Source organism: Oryctolagus cuniculus, chromosome 21 (assembly GCF_051225735.1).
Source record: "Oryctolagus cuniculus isolate XC-2025 breed Fujian yellow rabbit chromosome 21, ASM5122573v1, whole genome shotgun sequence".
NCBI classification, from domain to species: Eukaryota; Metazoa; Chordata; class Mammalia; order Lagomorpha; family Leporidae; genus Oryctolagus; species Oryctolagus cuniculus.
This window is the reverse complement of record NC_142887.1, coordinates 16,808,334-16,829,281: the sequence shown is the minus strand read 5'-3', so window position 1 is coordinate 16,829,281 and position 20,948 is coordinate 16,808,334. Positions and strand designations below refer to the sequence as shown.

At 37.5% G+C, this 20,948-nt stretch overlaps 1 protein-coding gene across 4 annotated transcripts in view; it reads left to right on the top strand.

The window, feature by feature from the left end:
- The window catches only part of MED13L (mediator complex subunit 13L), a 318,626-nt gene that overhangs the window by 38,722 nt on the left and 258,956 nt on the right, over window positions 1–20,948 (top strand). For all 4 annotated transcript variants that reach the window (XR_007911907.3, XM_051826600.3, XM_051826599.3 and 1 more), the window contains exon 2: window positions 2,844–3,081. Coding sequence is in view for 2 of the 4 variants with exons in the window: in XM_051826600.3 (XP_051682560.2) it covers window positions 2,844–3,081 (238 nt within the window). In the remaining 2 variants the exon portion in view is untranslated. The remainder of the gene's footprint in view (window positions 1–2,843; window positions 3,082–20,948) is intronic.

Below are 20,948 nucleotides of genomic sequence, written 5' to 3'. Positions count from 1 at the left end.
TTTAGAACACACAGATACTGCTTTTAATCAAAGAAAAGGAGCTTGTGTGATAGAAATTTGACAAGGGATATGAACAGGCAACTCAAAAGAAATACTACAGATTGTGCCCTTGTCCCTCAGTATCTATTAGTAGGGGATTGGTTCCAGGATCCCTGTGGATACCAGAATTCCAGAATGCTCAAATCCCTTATCTAAATGGTGTTTGCATGTTAGCCATGCACATCCCTCTGTATATTTTTAAATCATCTCTAGAGTATTTATATTGCCTAATACAATGTATTTGCTATGTAAATAGTTGTTATACTGTATTATATAGGGAATAATGACAAGAAATTAAGCCTTATACATGTTGAGTACTGAGCAGATTTTTTTCTTTGAAAATTTTCTATCCATATTTGGTTGAATCCAGTGATGTGGAACCTTTGGCTATGGAGGACCAGTTGTATACTAACTTACTTAATCAATAACTCTGTAAGTAATTACTAACAGCCTGATTTTATAGGTCAGGTAACTGGGGATAGAGGTTAAGTAACTCTGCATACTTGTTACTTACAGCTATGTATAAAGCTAGGATTCAAACCCAGGGAGGCTAGGTATGTGTTTCTGATCAAATATTTGGTAACAATTTGCCTCAAGCAAAACAAGTTCAGGAGTATGTCCTTTTATTAAATTGGCACATAATTTAAAGGGCATGAAGTTTGGTAGGAGGTTATTTGTATTGAGACCATCAGTTGAAAAGCAGTAGAGCACTCATCATGTGTCTTGAAATATTTTCTTCTTTGGTCATTCTGTATTAAGGATATTCGCCAATTATAATAATTATGATAGTGGCAAAAATGGGAGCTTGTCCAGTGCTATGGAACACTTAAATTATATTTTCTTCAGTGTGAAGAATATTATGTAAACACTATAAATTGTTTTTGAAGAATAATTGGGAATGGACATATAAAATATTTAAAATAAGTGAAAAAGCAGGATATAAGCCCATGCAATATAGTTCTAACTTAAAAAAAATAAATATTTGCATAGAAAACCAGGAAGAATTACAGTAAGATACTAATGAGTATTTGTGGTGTCATTGTGTAGTATTCTTGTACCTTTGACATGGGTTGTGTGGTACTTTTCAGAGGAAACCATGTGGCAAATAGGGAAAAATGATGCCAATACCAGGTTTCATGAGAAATATTCATTAAAGCTTAAATTTGCATAGTTCACATTATAAAAGATAAGTTACTGAATTTCACTAGTTTGAGTATTATTTTTGGAACTTTTTAAAATGGATTGTGTTTTATTTGGATTAAATAGAAATGGTTTTTTCTTTTTATAAATTTTAATCCATTTACATTTAGGGTAAATATTGATAGGTAAAGTCTTTTTTTTTTTTTTAAAGATTTTTTTAATTTGAAAGGCAGAGTTACAGAGAGGCAGAGGCAGAAAGAGAGAGAGAGGTCTTCCATCTGCTGATTCACTCCCCAAATGGCCACAATGGCCAGAACTGGGCCGATCTGGATCCAGGAGCTTCTTCCAGGTCTCCTGTGCGGGTGCAGGGGACCATTGACTTGGGCCATCTTCCACTGCTTTCCCAGGCCATAGCAGAGAGCTGGATGGGAAGTGGAGCAGCTGGGACTTGAACTGGTGCCACAGCACCAGCACTGTTGTTGTTGTTGTTGTTTTCTTTCCTTAAGTGGGATCATTCTAGTGATTATTTTAACACTTCAAGCGTGTTTCAGTTATGTTGATTTAGAAGACATAGCTGTGTTTCTGCTCAGTGATATTTGTTTTTGAAAATTTGTTGACAAACTAATTGACTTTGTTAGAAAGTAGATGAATGAGTAAGGGTTGAATGCAAAGGACACATGGGCAGTTTGGTACAGAATTAGGAATCACTTTTGATTTCAATTTTGGAATACAGCTATAGTTTATAGCCACTTAAGAAATTCAGCTTTCCTATGTGTTGAAACATCTTTTGAAGTTAGGTTCCTGAAATCTGAGATTTAAGAAACCCTAAAATATAAATGTATATAGTAGAACAAAGTTACAGTTTCTGTTCTCTGCAGGTTTAAAGATATTTTAAAATGTGTTTAAAAAACAAGACAAAACTTCATTAGGGAATTGTTATAGAAACAAAGCTTTTTTGTGTGCTGCATGTTAAATAACATAAATAAATTGCTGATAGCTTTTGCATCCGCTTTGTTAGCAGCTTCTACCTTAATAGCCTTTTAGCTTTTGTGATAAAGCAGTATGGTACCACATGCTAACTGCTTTCCTTGTTAAAAGATTTAAATGGTAGGTTTTGGATGGAAAGAAATTGAAGAAATTCTTTGAATGAAATTATTTCAGTTCTGCAGGTTGAGTATTCCTTATCAAAAAATGCCAGGGACCCAAAGTATGTTTTGGATTTTGGAATGTTTGCATAGACTTTACTGATTGAGTATCTTTAATTTGGAAATCTGAAAGGCACTAAAATTCAGATTTTATGAGCATTTTTGATTTTGCATTTTCAGATTAGTGATTTTCAACCTGTACCAGCTTTTAAATTTCTAAATATAATTTCAGCCAATTAAGGAGTAAAATGGAAACTTGTTTAATAGGGAAATAAAATGGTTCAACAGTAAATAGTGATTATCAGCTTGTTTTGGTTTTAACATTTAAAGAACTTTGTATAAATCTTCCCAGAAATCAAGGATTGTCATACACTCTTCACTGTAAGAAATCTTATGATGTGAAATTCATTGTAAATATTTATCTTAGCCAATTTGATTTTTTGTATGGAATCCTGTTTGTGGTAACCTATTAGTAAAAAGAAAAATCAAAACTATTTCAATGCTTTTATCTTTTTCCAGGCTGAACTCACGGGAATCAAATGGCGTAGGTACAATTTTGGAGGGCATGGGGACTGTGGACCCATAATTTCAGCCCCAGCCCAAGATGATCCCATCCTGTTGAGTTTCATCCGCTGTCTGCAAGCCAACCTGCTGTGTGTATGGCGTCGTGATGTCAAACCAGATTGCAAAGAGTTATGGATATTCTGGTGGGGAGATGAACCCAACCTAGTGGGTGTAATACATCATGAACTGCAGGGTAAGAATTTTGTTTTTTATTAAAAACTATTTGCATCATATTTTTTTGGAACAGTGATGAATTCTGAAGAGGTTATTAAGACTTGCTTAAGAGAGATCCCAAGTGTTTCAGGGGTGTGTCTCTCAAAGCAGCATCCTCAGTCTTAGTGCTCTGTTTCAAATTTTCTTGTTCTTTCCCAGCCATGCTGAGCCAGAACCTTGTAAACCACATTATTAAAGGAAAGTATTGTGTCCCCTGGGAGTGTTGGGGGTGGACGCATCCACTGTTTTAAGTGATAGTGAATTGTGAATACTTAGCAGGACAGTGACAGGAACAGAATTGTTTTTTCTTGGACTGTGGCTGTTGTGGTTTATTGCCAGCTGAACTCTTTGGTGGACAACTAAAGAATGGTACAGAAACTTTGTGTGACTCTTATTGAATAGAATTACAAGATATTGGATCATATTTTGAGAAAGGTTAATATAAAAGGTCTTACCTGAATTCGGTGTAGTTAATTTTCTCCTGCTTTTTTCCTGATTTTATATAATTTGATAATTCTGGGAAATATTGGCTCCATTGTTGGACTAATTTTCATCAACAGATTGCATCTGCTAACTGGAAACTCTGAGTGTGAGAGTTTCATTATTTAAGTTGGGGGGCGGGTGTTACACAGCGGGTTAAGTGGCTGCTGGGGAAACCTGCATCTCACATCAGTGCCTGGCTTGGGTCTTGGCTGTGCAGCTTCTGATCCAGCTTCCTGCTAGTGCATCCTGAGAGCCAGCGGATGATGACATGGGAGACTGAGATGGGAGACCTCGATGGATTTCAGGCTCCTGGCTTCAATTGCTTCTTCTGCTTACCATAGATTTACGATCAGAGGATATTTTATTAGTATTTGAATTTCTGATGAAAGTTTTTACCTCTTTACCTAAGTGTTTCTATAAAATATGTTAAGGATATTTCCTAAATGAAGACATTCTAGCCTTTAGTTAGAGTATCAGCTCTTTCTGAATTAGTTTTCTAGAGCCAACTTTTTAATATATTTCTGGACTACGCTTCATTTTATTATTTTGTAGTTGAGAATTTTCAGATAGTATTATAAATGTTTTAGTCTTTCAAAGGAAGGAGGAAAACTCTCTAATGTATATTGGAGGGTCTGTTCAAGCTTTTGAATTTGCCCAAAGGATTTTTTTGCCAACTTCTGCTTGATAGCGCCTTCCCAGCTTTTCTTGGCAGCTGTTTGTTATCTCCTGTGATATCTCCTGCCACAGCAGCAGGGGGCAGTAAACCACAGGAGGGTCCATGGGTCTTTTGAGCTTATGCCTTTCTCTTGACATTTTCAGGGTATTTGGTTTATAAATGTAGGAACCCATTTTGGCTGAGGTTAGTGATTTAGCTAGTAAATTAGCAAAATCTCAGAACTTACGTTCATTTCGAAGTCCATTTCATGTAGTTAGCAGTTAACTCAGGTAAAATTAGTTTTAGAACATCTGGATTCTGTTTATGAGAATGTTTAACAAATACCACCTAGAATATACTTAACAAATTGGTTTGTAATTTTGTTCTGAAATCTGTATTTTTAATACAGTAAGCTGCTTTAGGTTGTAAATGTTAGATTCCTTAATATTCCTTAAATATTTTTTGGTAAAGAATTAAGTAAAGATTGACTTTTAAAATTATTTTTTAAATGACTGGCATACTTAGAAAATAGAGCCACATAATAAAGATAGCAAAGAAACAAAAATCCTGATGTCTAAAAGAGTTTTAATACTTGATGGTTTTATATATTAATAAAATCGGTATACACTATTTTGTAACTCAGGCTTTATTTGCTTACCAATATATTGTAATTATTTTGTTACCAATATATTGTAATTATTTTGTTATGAGAATGATTACTTTCAGTTTTAATTTTCTTGCCTTTTGAGTTTGAAAACAGTATAAACTGTTTATCCTTTGTTTGCCACCAACAAAATATTATAGTGACAGAACAATTAAAACTTTGTTGAATGCACCTGCTCTTTTGAATATGTTGAATTTTAAATTATTACATCTAGTCATGTCAAGTGTCATTTTTGTAGGTAAAAGTTGAAAAGAGTAATAATAATGGTTTAACCTACTATTAGGAAATATTAAACTTAATGAGAAAACTGAATGCCATAAAGACAACTTCGTTTAAAAGGAGAGAAAATAGGACAGATGATCATGAAAAAATGAGGGATGTATAGGGAGTATGCTAATTAGCAGTCATACATATTGAGGATATCTTGGAATCTGTTTCATTCTTGAATATTTTATCATTTCATTTTGGGTAAAATAAATTTTAGTAGAATCTTGCTAGTTGGCTTTACCTCAGATAGCCAACCTAAGCTAATTTAAATTTAAATCATAAACTTAAACATGCAAGAGGAAACAAGTCTTAAGGTAAGCATGCTGGAAAGAGTGCTTAGATAATTCTGAGGGTAGCTTACCCATAAAGCACCTGGCTTATACTCTGGAGATTTCATAATTATGACTTCTTTGAACCAATTCAAACCTTAATACTTCATATCAAAACTATTGTTCATTCCATAAAAATAAAACATTTATTTTATACTAAAAATATAGGAGATAGAAATAAATTTTAGAAACTATCGCGATAGTACCATTAAGTGGCAAATGAAAGAATTATTCATAGTATAAAAAGCAAAGATTAACCCTTTTATCTTTTTACGTAATGAATTAGAACGATTTTGCAAGGACTACTTAAGCTAAAACCTCCTTCAGTATTAACTGTTATGGTACCATTATTTGTAACATTTGCTTTTTATAGGAACATTTTACTGTTCCTTAAAATGTTTTTAAATTATGTTATTTGGCATTTCTATTTGTTTTTATGATGTATTCAAAGTAGTGCACTACTGAGAACACCGCAGTAAAGTATAATACAAAAGCAACCATCTTGTATTTAAATGTGGGAAGTACTCTATAAAATGAAAAATTCTACAGGACTTGCACAGAAGTTTTATAATATTAATCTTTTCATTTAAATGTTTGAACGATCCATGAAATAGTCTGAGAAGACTAACATGTTTACTATCTGTCTCTGTTACTTCGATAAACACTTTAGGGTTCTTATGTGCAAAATTGCTATTTTATTTAGGACATAATGGTTCAGCACTTGGGTTCTGGATTGCTTTGAGTTTGAATGCCTACAGGGTTACTAGGTGTGTATCCTTGGTCACATTATTTAGTTTCTTTCCTTTTTTTTTTTTTTTTAAAGATTTATGTATTTGTTTGAAAAGTTACACAGAGAGAGAGGCAATGGCCGGAGCTGCACTGATCTGAAGCCAGGAGCTTCTTCGGGGTCTCCCATGCGGGTGCAGGGGCCCAAGGACTTGGGCCATCTTCTGCTGCTTTCCCAGGCCATAGCAGAGAGCTGGATCAGAAGTGGAGCAGCCGGAATACAAACCGGCACCCATGTGGGATGCTGGCACTGCAGATGGCGGCTTGACCTGCTAGGCCACAGTGTCGGCCCCCGCATTATTTAGTTTCTAGGTGTTTCAGTTTCCTCTCTTGAAGCTGGATTATGGTATTAAAAATTAATAACACATATGGAGTAGCACTTGTAGCAGTTAGTGTATAATTGTAGCTATTGCTGCAGTTAACTTACACATCAAAATAGAACATTCAGTCTCTTAAACAATTCTGTGCAACAGAACTTTAGTGCTCACTGTGGCTGTCATGTATCTCTTTTTTTAAAAGTGTACTTCTCATTTGAAATAATTATGTCTATGAGTTTTAGTGTTTGGGTGGAATAACTGGGAATAATAAAATATTGGAGCCATGAAGTTACCTCTGCTCATATGAAATGTGTCTAGATTTATACTATAAACTGCTTCATAGCAAACCTTAAATTGCATTATGAAGAAGTCAGTACCACTGTTAGAGTCCTCTAAGGTAGAGATGTAACCTTATAGCCCTCTCCCAGTAGTAAAGTCAAAGCAGGACACATGCTGAATGTGTGTATATGTTCATTACAGGTGCGTGTCTGTCTATCCTTGTGTCCATATGTATTCACATATGTAGAGATTTGGTGTAATTTACTCTTGTTGTGGTCAAAAAAGGGTGTGAGACAAGCACATAGGGGCCAGTGTTGTGATGCAGCAGGTTAAGCTGCTGCCTGTGACACTGATGTCCCCTGTGAGCACTGGTACAAGACCCTGCTGCTCTTCTTTTGATCCAGCTCCCTTCTGGTGTACCTGGTAAAGGAGCAGAAGATGGCATGAGTGCTTGGGTCCCTTTTACCCCCGTGGGAGACCTGGATGTAACTCTTAGCTGTTGGCTTTGGCCTGGCCATTATGGCCATTTGGGGAGTGAACCGTCAAATGGAGAATCTCTGTCTCTCTCTGTGTCTCTCTCCCCCTCTCTCTAACTCTGCCTTTCAAATAAATAAATCTTAAAAAAGTACAAATATAGAAATACGTGTGATGCCAAGAATGCTGTAGTAGTGTATGAGCAGTGTAGTAGATTGATTGCTTTCCAAATAGGCAGACATTCGGTTCCAGGACATTGGTTCCATCAGTGTCTTATGAACTTGAAACAGGAACAGTGTGATCAGTCTTGGATACGTAAAATGAGTCTTTATTCTTAGAGCTTGTGATCTCATTAAGGAGGTAACTACTTTATAATTTTGATGCAAAAGGATAAGTGTTGTAAGTTATTTGATTTATGGGCTCCTGAAGAAGCATTAGATTCAGCCCTGGGGAATAAAGGGAGGGGAGATGATGAGGGGCTGAGAGCTGATGCATCTTACACAACCTAGAGGAAGTTATCTAGGCTGACATGGAGCTTGTTGCAGGGAGGTGAGTAGTTTGTACAAAGGCAGTGAATGAATTGTGACAGAACAGGTTGTCTAGAGCTGAGGTTGTAAATGAAGTAGTTATAGTTAGGGCAAACTAAACAAAAAAGTAAAAAGGTAGGTGATAATGGCATGGAGTATACTGTTGCAAGGATGAGGAATTTGGTCTTAATTTGATAATTTTGAGGAATTACATGTTTCTTATCAGGGTGAAATGCAAGATTAATTTAACAGTAATATATAAGATTGATATGAGCATAATATTGTCATAAATTATTATTGTCATAAATTATTTTATTCTGAATTGGAATATGAAGTTAAACATTCTGTTTTAGCTTAGTATACAGATTTATTTATATTAAAACCACTAATGATAATAAAAAAATAAAACCACTAATGATTGTGTACTAAACTTTACATTAAGTCCCAGTTTTGACTATTGTTTATTTTTGACTTGTACTTATTTGAGAGACAGAGGGCAAAACAGCCTTCTCATCTCCTAGTTTACTTTTCATGTGCCCACAAAAGCCAGGCCTGGGTTTTTGGCTGAACCAAAGCTGGGAACTGGGAATTCAATCTAGGTCTCCTGCATTGGTGGCAGAAACCCAACTACTTGAGCCATCCCCTGGTCTGTGTTAGCAGGAAGCTGGAATCAGGAACAAGAGCCAGGAGTCAAACCTTTGTACTCTGATGTGGGACATGTCTATCCTAACTTAAAGTACTAAGTCATCCACTTACTCCCATTTCCCACCTCAGTTGTATTTTATTATCATTGCTCTTTTGACAGACTAAATTCTTTTCCATATTTTCAGTTTGAATGTTAGAGATTTAAACTGTGTTAAATTAACTTTTTTTATTATTATTAAAACTTTATTTGAAAGACAGAGTTATGGACAGGCAGAGGCAGAGAGATAGGGTCTTCCATCTGTGGTTTACTCCCCAGATGGCCGCAATGGCTGGAGCTGGGCCCATCTGAAACCAGCAGCCAGGAGCTTTGTCCAGGCTTTCCACGTGGGTGCAGGGGCCCAAACGCTTAGGCCATCTTCTGCTGCTTTCCCAGGCCATAGCAGAGAGCTGTATCGGAAGTGGAGCAACAGGGACTTGAACTGGTGCCTATATGGGATGCTGGCACTGGAGGCTTCGACATTGCCCGCTATGTCACAGCGCCGGCCCCCTGAATTAACTTTTTTTTTTTTTTTTTAAGATTTTTATTTATTTATTTGAAAGAGTTAAAGAGAGAAGGAGAGGCAGAGAGAGAGAGGTCTTCCATCCTCTCATTTACTCCCCAGTTGGCCACAATGGCTGGAGCTGTGCCAATCCAAAGCCAGGAGCCAGGACCTTTTCTGGTTCTCCCACATGGGTGCAGGGGTCCAAGCAGTTGGGTCATCTTCTACTTTCCCAGGCCACAGCAGAGAGCTGGATCAGAAGTGGAGCAGCAGGGACTTGAACCAGCGCCCATATGGATTGCTGGCACTGGAGGCTTTGGCTTTACGTGCTATGTCACAGCGCTGGCCCCCTAAATTAACTTCTCTTCTGACAAACAAATCACTTGATAAGCTTCTTGCTGCTTCACTGCCTGTTAGTGGTGGGAAAGGCACACAATCTTGAAATCCTGGGAGAATATAGAGAGGAAGCAAAATCTCTAGATACTGCCAGTTGCTTGTCCCAAAGCATTAAGAATCCTGGCCCAGAAGATGGAACCTTGGTATGTGCATGAGTGTTGAGCCAGGGAAGGAAACCTTAGGATGTGGTTCTCACGGAGTGCTCAACATTGCATTCTCAGAATCAATTTGTGTAAAATTTTAAATGTTTTGGTAATGGGAAGAGATCGAAACCTCTTCAAGTAAAGCATTATTTTCTTTGGTTTTAAGTTCCCAAGGGAAAAATCCAGTTTACTTTGATCCATAAAAAATACACCATCTGTAATTTAAAAATTTATCTGTTTGCCAGATCAAATATAAATTATAATAAGAATACATTGTACACCTCTAAGTATGATTTTCCCAATACCACTATCAGAAGTCTTAAGAATTGGCTTTATTGTCAGTTTGATAGCTGTTACCCTCAATTGTATATTTGGAAACATCAGTAATTGTAAATAATTGCTTTCCCTCTCCATTTCTAAGACTGCTGTAACCATGCCCAGAGGTGGGGATTCCTGTGAAAATAGTATAAAACCCTAAGGAGCAAAGGAAGATGGATTTGGTATTCTGACAGTGAATAGTGTCAGATAATTTGAGATACCACTAATGTTGTTCATACCATTGAACTAATAGTGAACCTCTGGAAAAAGAAGTGAGCATTTTAAGGGTATACGAAGACTGAGAGATGAGAATGAGTAGCCAGTTTCTTAGTATTATAATCTATATCTATAAATTATAATCCCTATGGTGGTATTGATGTAATCTTTGGATATTTCCAAGGAAGAACTTGACTTCCTCACTCTTTTTATTTTGAAAAATGTTTATGTATGTATTTTTAAGCTAAGCCATTTGAGAGTAATTTTCAGATTTCTTGAACTTTTTCTCCTAAATACATATAAATTCTGTAAGACTGTAGAACATGTTCCTACATAAGCATAATAACCAGTCATGATATTGAGAAATTTCACCTTGATTTGTTACCTTTTGCTTAGTACACATTCACATTTCCCCAGTTGTCTCAGTAGTGCCTTTTAGAGCTTCCCTTCCCTCTGACCCGGGATCCAGTCAAGGAGCACAATTTGCTTTTGGATTTCTTGTCTTTTTGATCTCCTCTAATTAGAATATAACTCAAGATTTCATTTTGTTGTTGTTCTTTAATGATACTGATATTTAAAGGAGTAGTTCAGTGCCTTGTAAATTCTTTCAGATTTTAAAAAAGATTTATTATTAATCTGAAAGAGTGACATAGAGAGACAGAAAGATAAATGTTCCATCTGCTGGTTCATTCCCTAAATGTCCACAATAGCTGGGGCTGTGCCAGGGCAAAGCCAGAAGCTAGAAACTCCTTCTGGGTCTCCTTTATGGGTGACAGGAACTTAGGCTGCCATCTGCCTCCCAAGAACATTAGGAGAAAGCTAGTGTGCACAGGATTCCATCCCAAGCAGTGAGTTACCCCTTTAGGCCAAAATAATAATAATAATAATAATTTATTTCTGAATTTTTTAAATTGTTTCCTCCTGAGTATAGTCGAGTTAAGCATTTTTGGTAAGAGTATTGAATAGATGATGATGTACTTCCCCTTTCATCCCATGAGAGTCACACCATATCACATTGTCCTGGTATTGATACTAAATTTGGTTAAGCCATCTCCAGAGTAAAGATAGCCTTTCCTTTTGTAATTCCCAAGTAAATATCGGCAAAACTTTAAAACTGTGTGAATGCCCTATTTTGAACATATTTTAATCCAACAGAAAACTTTCTGAATCATTTGCTTTTATAAAAGCAGTTAAAAGATCAAATTCAGGGGCTGGCACTGTGGCACAGCAGGTTAAAACCCTGGCCTGAAACTTCGGCATCCCATATGAGCGCTGGTTCGAGTCCCGGCTGCTCCTCTTCTGATCCAGCTCTCTGCTGTGTCTTGGGAAAGCAGTAGAAGATGGCCCAAGTGCTTGGGCCCCTGCACCTGCATGGGAGATCCTGAAGAAGCACCTGGCTCCTGGCTTCAGATCAGCACAGCTCCGGCCGTAGTGGCCATTTGGGAATGAACCCACGGAAGGAAGACCTTTCTCTCTGTCTCTCTCTGTCTCACTGTCTGTATCTCTACCTGTCAAATAAATAAAATCTTTAAAAAAAAAAAAAACCCAATTTATAGTACTGATTAAAATTATGGCTAATCAAATTTTTAAAAAATCAACTTGAAAGTTCACAGACTTTAAGATAATATGTATATTCCTATATACTTTATTGTCTCTCACTTTAGAAAACTCAGTGTCAACACTTCTCTTTGTAGTATGCTAAGCAGAGGGGCTATTAGGTTTCCGAGTTTGATTTTGCCATCATAATTCCTCTTTGCTAGTTCTTCAGTGTTTTTCACCCCTTCTTCTCGTGACCTCTGCTGTGATTTAAGAATGTAGTCTTGGGGTGGGCATTTGTTCTAACGGTTAAGATGCCATCTGTGACATCCACACGCCCGTATCCCATATTGGAGTGCTTAGGTTCAGGTGGCTTCTCCTGGATTCCTGCTTCCTGCTAATGCAGACCCTTTGAGGTGTCAAGAGACGCCTCAAGTAAATAACTGCACCCCTGCCGTCCTCATGGGAGACTGGATTGAGTTTCCAGCTCCTGGCTTCAGCCTCACCCAGCCCCAATCATTTGCAGGCATTTAAGGAGTGAACCAGCAGATGGGAACTCTTTCTCAAATTAATTAAAATTTTTTTTAAGATCTTCCTTCCATTGGTTCACCTCCCAAATGGCCGCTATGGCCGGTGCTGTGCTGATCCACAGCCAGGAGCCAGGTGCTTCCTCCTGGTCTCCCATGTGGGTGCAGGGCCCAAGCACTTGGGCCATCCTCCACTGCCCTCCTGGGCCACAGCAGAGAGCTGGACTGGAAGAGGAGCAACCAGGACAGAACCGGCGCCCATATGGGATGCAAGTGCCGCAGGCGGAGGATTAACTGAGTGTGCCACAGTGCTGGCCCCAATTGGATTATTCTAAGTTAAATGAAACAAGTGTTTTCTGGGAAAGTAGTGATTCACAAAATTGACAGGAATGGAATTATCTCTAGGCAAGATGTCATTCAGTTTGAAAATTTCTTCCTGAACTTTTTTTTTTTACCCTGGTTTTATATCTCTTTTCATTATTAGTGATGAATTTGTGAATCACTGAAATTAATCTCTGACTGAATTAGGAAAAAATTCTTATATATTCTCTGGATTCATTTTTAGCTATAGAATTCTGGTGATTTTGAAAACAAGTGGTGTCATTTGGTAGCATCCTAGACTAGTATTGTTTTATGTATCAACAGTTATTTTAGAATTAATTTTGAGATTGTTAACATGTACCTGAAAGGTAAATTTTTCATGTTATCTTTCACATTTGTCGTTATTTTGTAGATGATAATAGAAAAATGTATTTGTATCTCATGAGAAGTGAGCACTTTCAGGAAAAACACATGGCCAGTGCAAGTTGATAGGTAGTTCTAGGTAGTTTATAAAGTAAGTCTCGTTGATCTCATTGATGTCTGTATTATTCAAGTCTTAAATAAATTTTGTGGCTCTTTTAATAATAATTCTATTTTTTTGTGTTTAAAAAGAATTAGTTTATCTAAGATAAAATAGTAAGTTTTATTGTATAATGAGTATCTAAATGATTCTAGTGCATACAACATAAGTATTAGGCTTAATGATTACATTCTAAGAGAAAAAATAATCCATATGAACACTTTGGGAAGTAATTTATATCATAAAATAATGGTAAGATCAAAGTGACTTCGAAATTCTTTCAAATGAAGAATAGAATAAGATATAATGAATTTGATAGAATTATTAAGCTAAGTGTTCTTGAAATTGGGAGAACGGGCTCAAGTCCAACTTCGAATGTAAATAAAATCGATGTGTTACCACAGGCAACTCACTGAACCATGTAATTAGTTTTTTGTATGAAAAATGAGACATTTATACTGAGATTGTGGTGAAATAGCATATAAAGGGCTTATGTTCTAATAATATAAAAATTAAACAATTGTTAAAAAATATAAAGATTGGTGCTTTAGGGAATAGTTAAATCTAATCAATTGATGGGGGGTTGGTTTAATGGAAGTATGGGCATTTATTGTCTGTTTGCATTGATATCAATTCAAAGTTTAAAGTAAATCTGAAAATTCCTTCAATGAAGTAAGATAGTCACCATTGAAACAAGTTAGGTTGAAAATTGGCTTAATACTAGATAAACTTATTTGGTATGTTGCTCTTTTTTTAAATCTAATTTTAGTGATGAATGCATTGTACCTGAGAGTAATTTTAAGAATAGCCAAGTCCAACCACCCCTCTGCCTCACTTCCATCCCCTGGTTTGTGTGTATTTTATTTCAAAAGCTTATCCTTGAATATAAAACTTCATGGTAGAAAAGAGGTTGTTACATATTAAGGTGGCATAAAGACTTTTTTTGCCCAGTAAAATAGTTTCTTTGTTTAGAGAGGTTGATGTAAGAATTGAATGTGAAAAACTGGAGAAGTTGTTAAAGTACTCTATGTAGGAAATGAAATTAAAAAGGCTGTCTGGGGCTGGCGCGCCGTGGCTCACTTGGTTAATCCACCTGCGGTGCCAAAATCCCATATGGGTGCCGGATTCTAGTTCTGGTTGCTCCTCTTCCAGTCCAGCTGTGGCCCAGGAGGGCAATGGAGGATGGGCCCCTGCACCCGCATGGGAGACCAGGAAGAGGCACCTGGCTCCTGGCTTCGGATTGTCGCAGCTCCGGCCATGGCGGCCATTTGGGGAGTGAACTAACGGAAGGAAGGCCTTTCTCTTTGTCCCTCTCTCTCACTATCTACAACTCTCCCTGTCAAATTTGGGAAAAAAAAAAAAAAAAAAAAAAAAAAAAAACACAACCAAAAACGGGCTGTCTGACAAAGCTGGTATTTTCTTTGGATGGAGGACAGAGGGTTGGACTTTGGTAGGTCGTCAGCAATGAATGTCCTTTCTCATTTCGATTTTGAATTTAGCATACCCTGAGAGAGATTGAAGCTTAAGAAGTCTGTAACTTAATCATGTCATCAGTAATACTGACACTCAAACCCATATTTTGTACCTTGTAAAATTGATTTTTAGTTGGGGGGGCCATATATAACAAACTGTGTGATCATGTCATATTAAATGAGAAAAATAACTTTATAGTTATTTTTATATTATATATATTTTATATTATATATATTAAATTTGACAAAAACAGAATTATAAGTTATAATTTATCTCCTGTACTTACAGAAATAGTACTGACTTGTAGAATTCTGGACAGAGCACTTACCCTTTTGGTTTCAGTGTTTTCTGTGACACTTGGCAAATATTGATTCAGATAGCATCAGCGTGAGCATAGATCCTCTGAATTAAGTACATACTGCATTGATAACAGAAGACGTACAACATGAATAAAGTTGAAATCATAAAAACTTGTTATGAATATGACATTTGAGTATTTAGAATTGATAGGAGTTAGCATCTGTTTTTATGAAGTACCTTTCTGAACAGTAATTGTAAAGCTAGAATTACATATCAGCTGTCATTAGAGGTCTTTTTTTTTTTAACTACTTTTTTCTTTTTATAGATCTATTTTGATAGGCCCAGATATGGAAAAAACAAATAAAGCTAAAGAATGGGATAACTACTGGGTTAAGCAAGAGGTGGTTGCTAAGGTTAGCATTTGGTTGTTACATGATCTGTGGGCCTGTTTAAAGTTTAGTAGGCTAAACTGATTTATAGATCTCTGTGCTTAACTCTCTGAATAATCGCTTGAAAAAATATTTCCAGATGATTTCTCTTTGGCTTTGTTTTATGATGCTTGAGCAAGTGGAAATCAGAATATCATATACTTAGCCATGAATATCATTCAGAGCTGTGATTTTAGAAGTCTTTCTAAAAAATATGTTAATGGAAGAAATAATGCATGAATGTGCTTTTTTGTCTCTCAAAGCTCCAAACCATGTAGAAGTCTGTTTTAAGTAGCAGAGAATCAGACAGTTGCATTCTATTGCTTTAAGCCTCTCATGACTGAGCTGCTGTCCTGTACTACCTGAAGAGTCTCATTGAATATCATTATGGCTAGCAAGTGTTCGATAATTTTCTTTAAAGCTCCATCTATGTAAATATTTTTGAACAATTTTCTACAAGTACTGAGCCACATACCTATTTCTTATAACCGACATTGATAAAATACACTCTTTGTATAATTGGGTCTTGTTTTGATCCTGGCTCTTTCATATTGTGATTTGGCAGTGAGTTCAACAGAAAACGCATTATCCTCTTGAGGCCCATCTAGGACTGAACTAAAGGGCTTCTACAATATCCACATGATCACACAATTAGTTCTTTTTTTCTGTGTGTGTGTGCTGTAATGGTGTAACTGAATATGAGCTGGTTGCCAGGGTATTGTCATGGAATAATACCCTGCAGTTTATAGTTAATCATGCAGCAGAACTGGCTTGATTCAAAAAAATGAAAATAAAAAAATAAGATAAAAATTGGATAAAGGTGAAGTGTCTGTGTAGAAAAAGATTGTGTGTATACAACAGTAAAGTGAAGGTCAGAACGTTCACAAATCTGTCATTAGTAGCTTCTTTCCCCCCTATTTAATATAATGCCATATGCAAAATATTTTGCTTTTAAAAATTGCTTTTATTTTCAGCTTTGCTAGCTTTGGGGGAGTTAAGACTTTCTGCCAATCCTCCTGAAGATTTATTTTCTGTCACTGATAGTACACCAGTGGGTAAATACTTGTGGAATGACTGACTGAGGAAGGAAAGTGTAAACCTTTTCAAGATGAAGTGTCATTTAAATGATTTTTCTCTAGATAATCTTGGCATAGTTTAAGCTGTTTTGCTGTTTTCTATTTATTAGATAGTATCCACATTGAAATACATTTAAAGGAGACGAATTCAGGTACCCTCAGTTAAATTTCAGGTACTATGTTTTTTAGCTTATTTTAAAAGTATTTTAGTAGAAACTTATAATGGAGAGGATGACTACCTTGGTATCCTAGGGAGAATTACATGCAATTCTGATCATTTAGGTGGGAAATAGCATTTGTTGAAAATGGCTCCTAGTAAAGAAACATTTTTCATACCATGTATTGGTTTCATGAAAAGTGTAACAGAGGGACTCTTGATTTGAGTAGGAAGAGTGGCTGGGGCAATTAATCCCATTGCTTCAGTAAAGGCTTCATTAACCAGACCTCAGCCAGACTGCCCAAACATTTAAGTAGATTCCTTTTTCTGGCCCCCATAAGCACTTATCACTTTTTATATTAAATGACTTCAACCTGTACAGTTACCTATTTCTCAGTGTTGTTCGAACAGTGTGCTAGAGGATACTCAGGGGACCAAAACACTTTCATTGGAGGTCTTGGGGTCAGTACTGACTCAGTTCAGTTGCTCACACATTTAAAATGACAGTGTTGTATAATTACATTGATGATTTGATAAATGAGAGGATCCTTTAAATAAGGTGTTTTTTGAGCCTTATACACATAAAATGTCATATTCACCTATTTATTTATCGAGGCTTCATTGTGTTTGATGCTTTACAGAATGCAGAAATGCATCAGAAATAAGTGTTTTTGCATTTCAGGAACTGAGAATCTAATACAGGAGATAGTGTATATTCAAAGAATACTATTATAGGGTAGAAAATGATGTCTCCTAAGAGGGGCACATGATATTAGAATTACATGGAAGGAGGCAGAGCTTTGTAGACTAGTTTATTCTTGAACTTGAAGCTTAATGGATAGATAGGACTTGAATATATATTGGGACAAGGATGTCTGTACAATCACAGGTATAAGGATATAGAATAGATAATTTGCAATGTTTCCTGGGGAAAAGTTAAGGATGAGAAATTGATTGAAAATGCATATTTTTGCCTGTTGGGGATAGAGCTTAAACACAAGGCTAAATAGTTTGGATTTAATAAGTAGTTGGAATTTTTGAGGATTTTGGAATAGGACTAATAGAAGTTCCTTGTAGGTTATACCAAATAGGGGCAGGACCTGCATCTGACTTTTACCCACCACTATCCTTTTTTTTTTTTTTTTTTTAAAGATTTATTTCTTTTATTTTAAAGTCAGAGTTACAGAAGGGGGTGGGGGGGGGGAGAGAAAGTCTTCCATCCACTAGTTCACTTCCCTAAATGGCTGCAATGCCTGGAGCTGTGCCGATCTGAAGCCAGGACCCAGGAGCCTCCTCCAGGTCTCCCACGTGGGTGCAGGAGCCCAAGGGTTGGGCCATCTCCTACTGCTTTCCCAGGCCATAGCAGAGAGCTGTATTGGAAGAGGAGCCACTGGAACTTGAACCAGCACCCATATGAGATGCCAGCACTGCAGGTGACAGCTTTACCTGCTGTGCCACAGTACCAGCCCCCATCGCTATACTTCTAATATCAGTGTATGTCTGGAACATATTTGTTGAATAAATTAATTTGTAGATTAACAAGTATACTAGAAGTTTGCGTAAAGATGATTAGTTTAGCACTGATGCGTATTCTGAGCAATGTAGGGAAACATTTAAAAAACAGGAGACAATTTTTAAAAATTATGTGACCATGTTAGGAAAAGTTTCTTGATGCATTGATTTCTTTTTAACCACATTGAAGACAGTGATTTGATTTTCTTTTTTCGTCCAGTTTTCTATTTTTATAGTCTACAGTTTAATTTTAAAAATGGAAATCTGAAAACTTTTACTTAAAATTAATTGAATACTTTCCAATAAATCATATTTTTTGTTAAAAATTTTTTAAGATTTATTTAATTATTTGAAAGGCAGAGTGACAGGCTAAAGCAGAGAGAGGTCTTCATTCCGCTGGTTCACTCCCTAAATGGACACAATGACTGGAGCTGGGCTGATCCTAAGCCAGGAGCCTAGAGCTTCATCCAGGTTTGCCATGTGGGTGCAGGGACCAGGACTTGGGCCATCTTTTGCTTTCCCAGGCCATAGCAGAGAGCTGGATGGGAAGTTGAGCAGTTGGGACTCAAACTGACACCCATATGGGATGCTGGCACTGCAGACGTTGGCTTTACTCGCCACGCCGTAGTGCCAGCCCCCATAAATCACTTTTTAACTAGTGATGTAGATAGTAGATAGTTTGAGCATTTGGCAAAAAGCTTGTGTTGTAATCATCCTGTTAGATGGCTGTGGAAGAGTACTATTTACTGGGTAAAAGTGCTTAATCAGATTTATGTCAGAATCCTTGTTAAATTCATCATGGATGGAATGACCTTGGCTGTCGTATACATGTTATAAGTTGCCAGTTCAACACTGGAGTCGATGTTTGCTACATGGGAATGTTTATTGCCTGGCTGAAGCTCAAAAATCCTGAATGTTTCACTATGGAATCAGATTAGCAAATAGCTTTCAGTCTCTTCTTCTGAAACCCTGAATTAATTACTAACTTCTTTAAATATAATGCAGGGACCAGTGCCGTGGCTCATTTGGTTAATCCTCTGCCTGCGGCGCTGGCATCCCATGTGGGCGCTGGTTCTGGTCCAGCTCTCTGCTGTGGCCTGGGAGGGCAGTGGAGGATAGCCCAGGTGCTTGGGGCCCTGCACCCGCGTGGGAGACCGGGAAGGGGCATCTGGCTCCTGCCTTCCGTTCAGTGCAGCGCTGGCCATGGCAGCCATTTCGGGGGTGAGCCAGCGGAGGGGGACTGTTCTCTCTGTTTCCTCTCTCTCACTATCTATTACTCTGTCAAATAATAAATAAAAAAAAGAAAATCAAGATAAATATAATGCATTTAAATATTAAAAATGCATGATAAAATGAGATAGTACATGATTTAGGCAAACATTGTCAATGAAATCCTTAATAAATTTTAGTGTCAGTATACATTTATCAGTTGCTCTGAAATATAGTCTTTTGGTTGCATCTGTTTTCTAAATATCTAAGATAGTACATTAGTACTTTTCAAGTTCTGTAATTTTAAAATGGCATTTTTTCAAAGACAGTTAAGAAAATTAACCAGTCCCGCGCAGCGGCTCAAAAGGCTAATCCTCTGCCTAAGGCGCCGGCACCCTGGGTTCTAGTTGTGGTCGGGGCGCCGGATTCTGTCCCGGTTGCCCCTCTTCCAGGCCAGCTCTCTGCTGTGGCCCGGGAGGGCAGTGGAGGATGGTCCAAGTGCTTGGGCCCTGCACCCGCATGGGAGACCTGGAGAAGCACCTGGCTCCTGGCTTCGGATCAGCGTGATACGCCGGCGGCAGCGGCCATTGGAGGGTGAACCAACGGCAAAAGGAAGACCTTTCTCTCTGTCTCTCTCACTGTCCACTCTGCCTGTCAAAAACAAAACAAAACAAAACAAAACAAAACAAAACAAAACAAAACACACAACCTGTCTTCTCCAAAGTTGCTTGCAAACACACTCCTACATATACCTGGAAGTTGCTTGGATTCCCTTTGTTTGTGGAAATTTTGGTTTGGCAACAAATAGAATGCAGCTATGGCTCCCAGAGGATGAGAAAGACAGTCCGTCCATCACCAGTGAGTCAGAGTGCTTGGCCAGGAACTGCCTCTCATTCTTTTTTCCATTTGTAACCATAGCTCAGCTGCATTTGCAGCAGTGTAGATTTGTGAGTTCCTCCCTTGTATTCACCCTCACATATTAGAAATGAAACACAGTCCAGCAAGAAATTTATCATTCTGTTGTTACTTTTGCCTTTAGAGAGGTAGAGGCCACAAGATAAGTATAAGCTACAAATAAGGGATTAAGTGTTCATACCGCTTATCTTTCTGGAATATATATTCTCGCAGATAAGTTATTTAAATTTGATTTTTATTTTTATAATATGGGAATCAGCTTTGTTCTTTGATACAATATGAAATGAATGTGAAAAACACATATATTTAGATGCCGTCTAAATTCATGTCATGGTTGCATTTTCCTTGAACTCCACTGTCAAAATATTTAAAATTCATGAATGTAGATAATAAATAAGGATATAATTTTTACAGTTCATATTTTTGGCCATTCTTTCTATCTGTGGATGAAATTTGAATTAATTTCTACCTAGCATTGTCAATATAGTCTTAACTAAAACATAAATAGGCATTTGATTTTTTAAAAAATAGTCTCTTATAGGCCGGTGCCGCAGCTCACTAGGCTAATCCTCCGCCTTGCGGCGTCGGCACACCAGGTTCTAGTCCCGGTCGGGGCGCCGGATTCTGTCCCGGTTGCCCCTCTTCCAGGCCAGCTCTCTGCTGTGGCCAGGGAATGCAGTGGAGGATGGCCCAAGTACCTGGGCCCTGCACCCCTTGGGAGACCAGGATAAGTACCTGGCTCCTGCAATCGGATCAGCGCAATGTGCCGGCCGCGGCGGCCGTTGGAGGGTGAACCAACGGCAAAAGGAAGACCTTTCTCTCTGTCTCTCTCTCA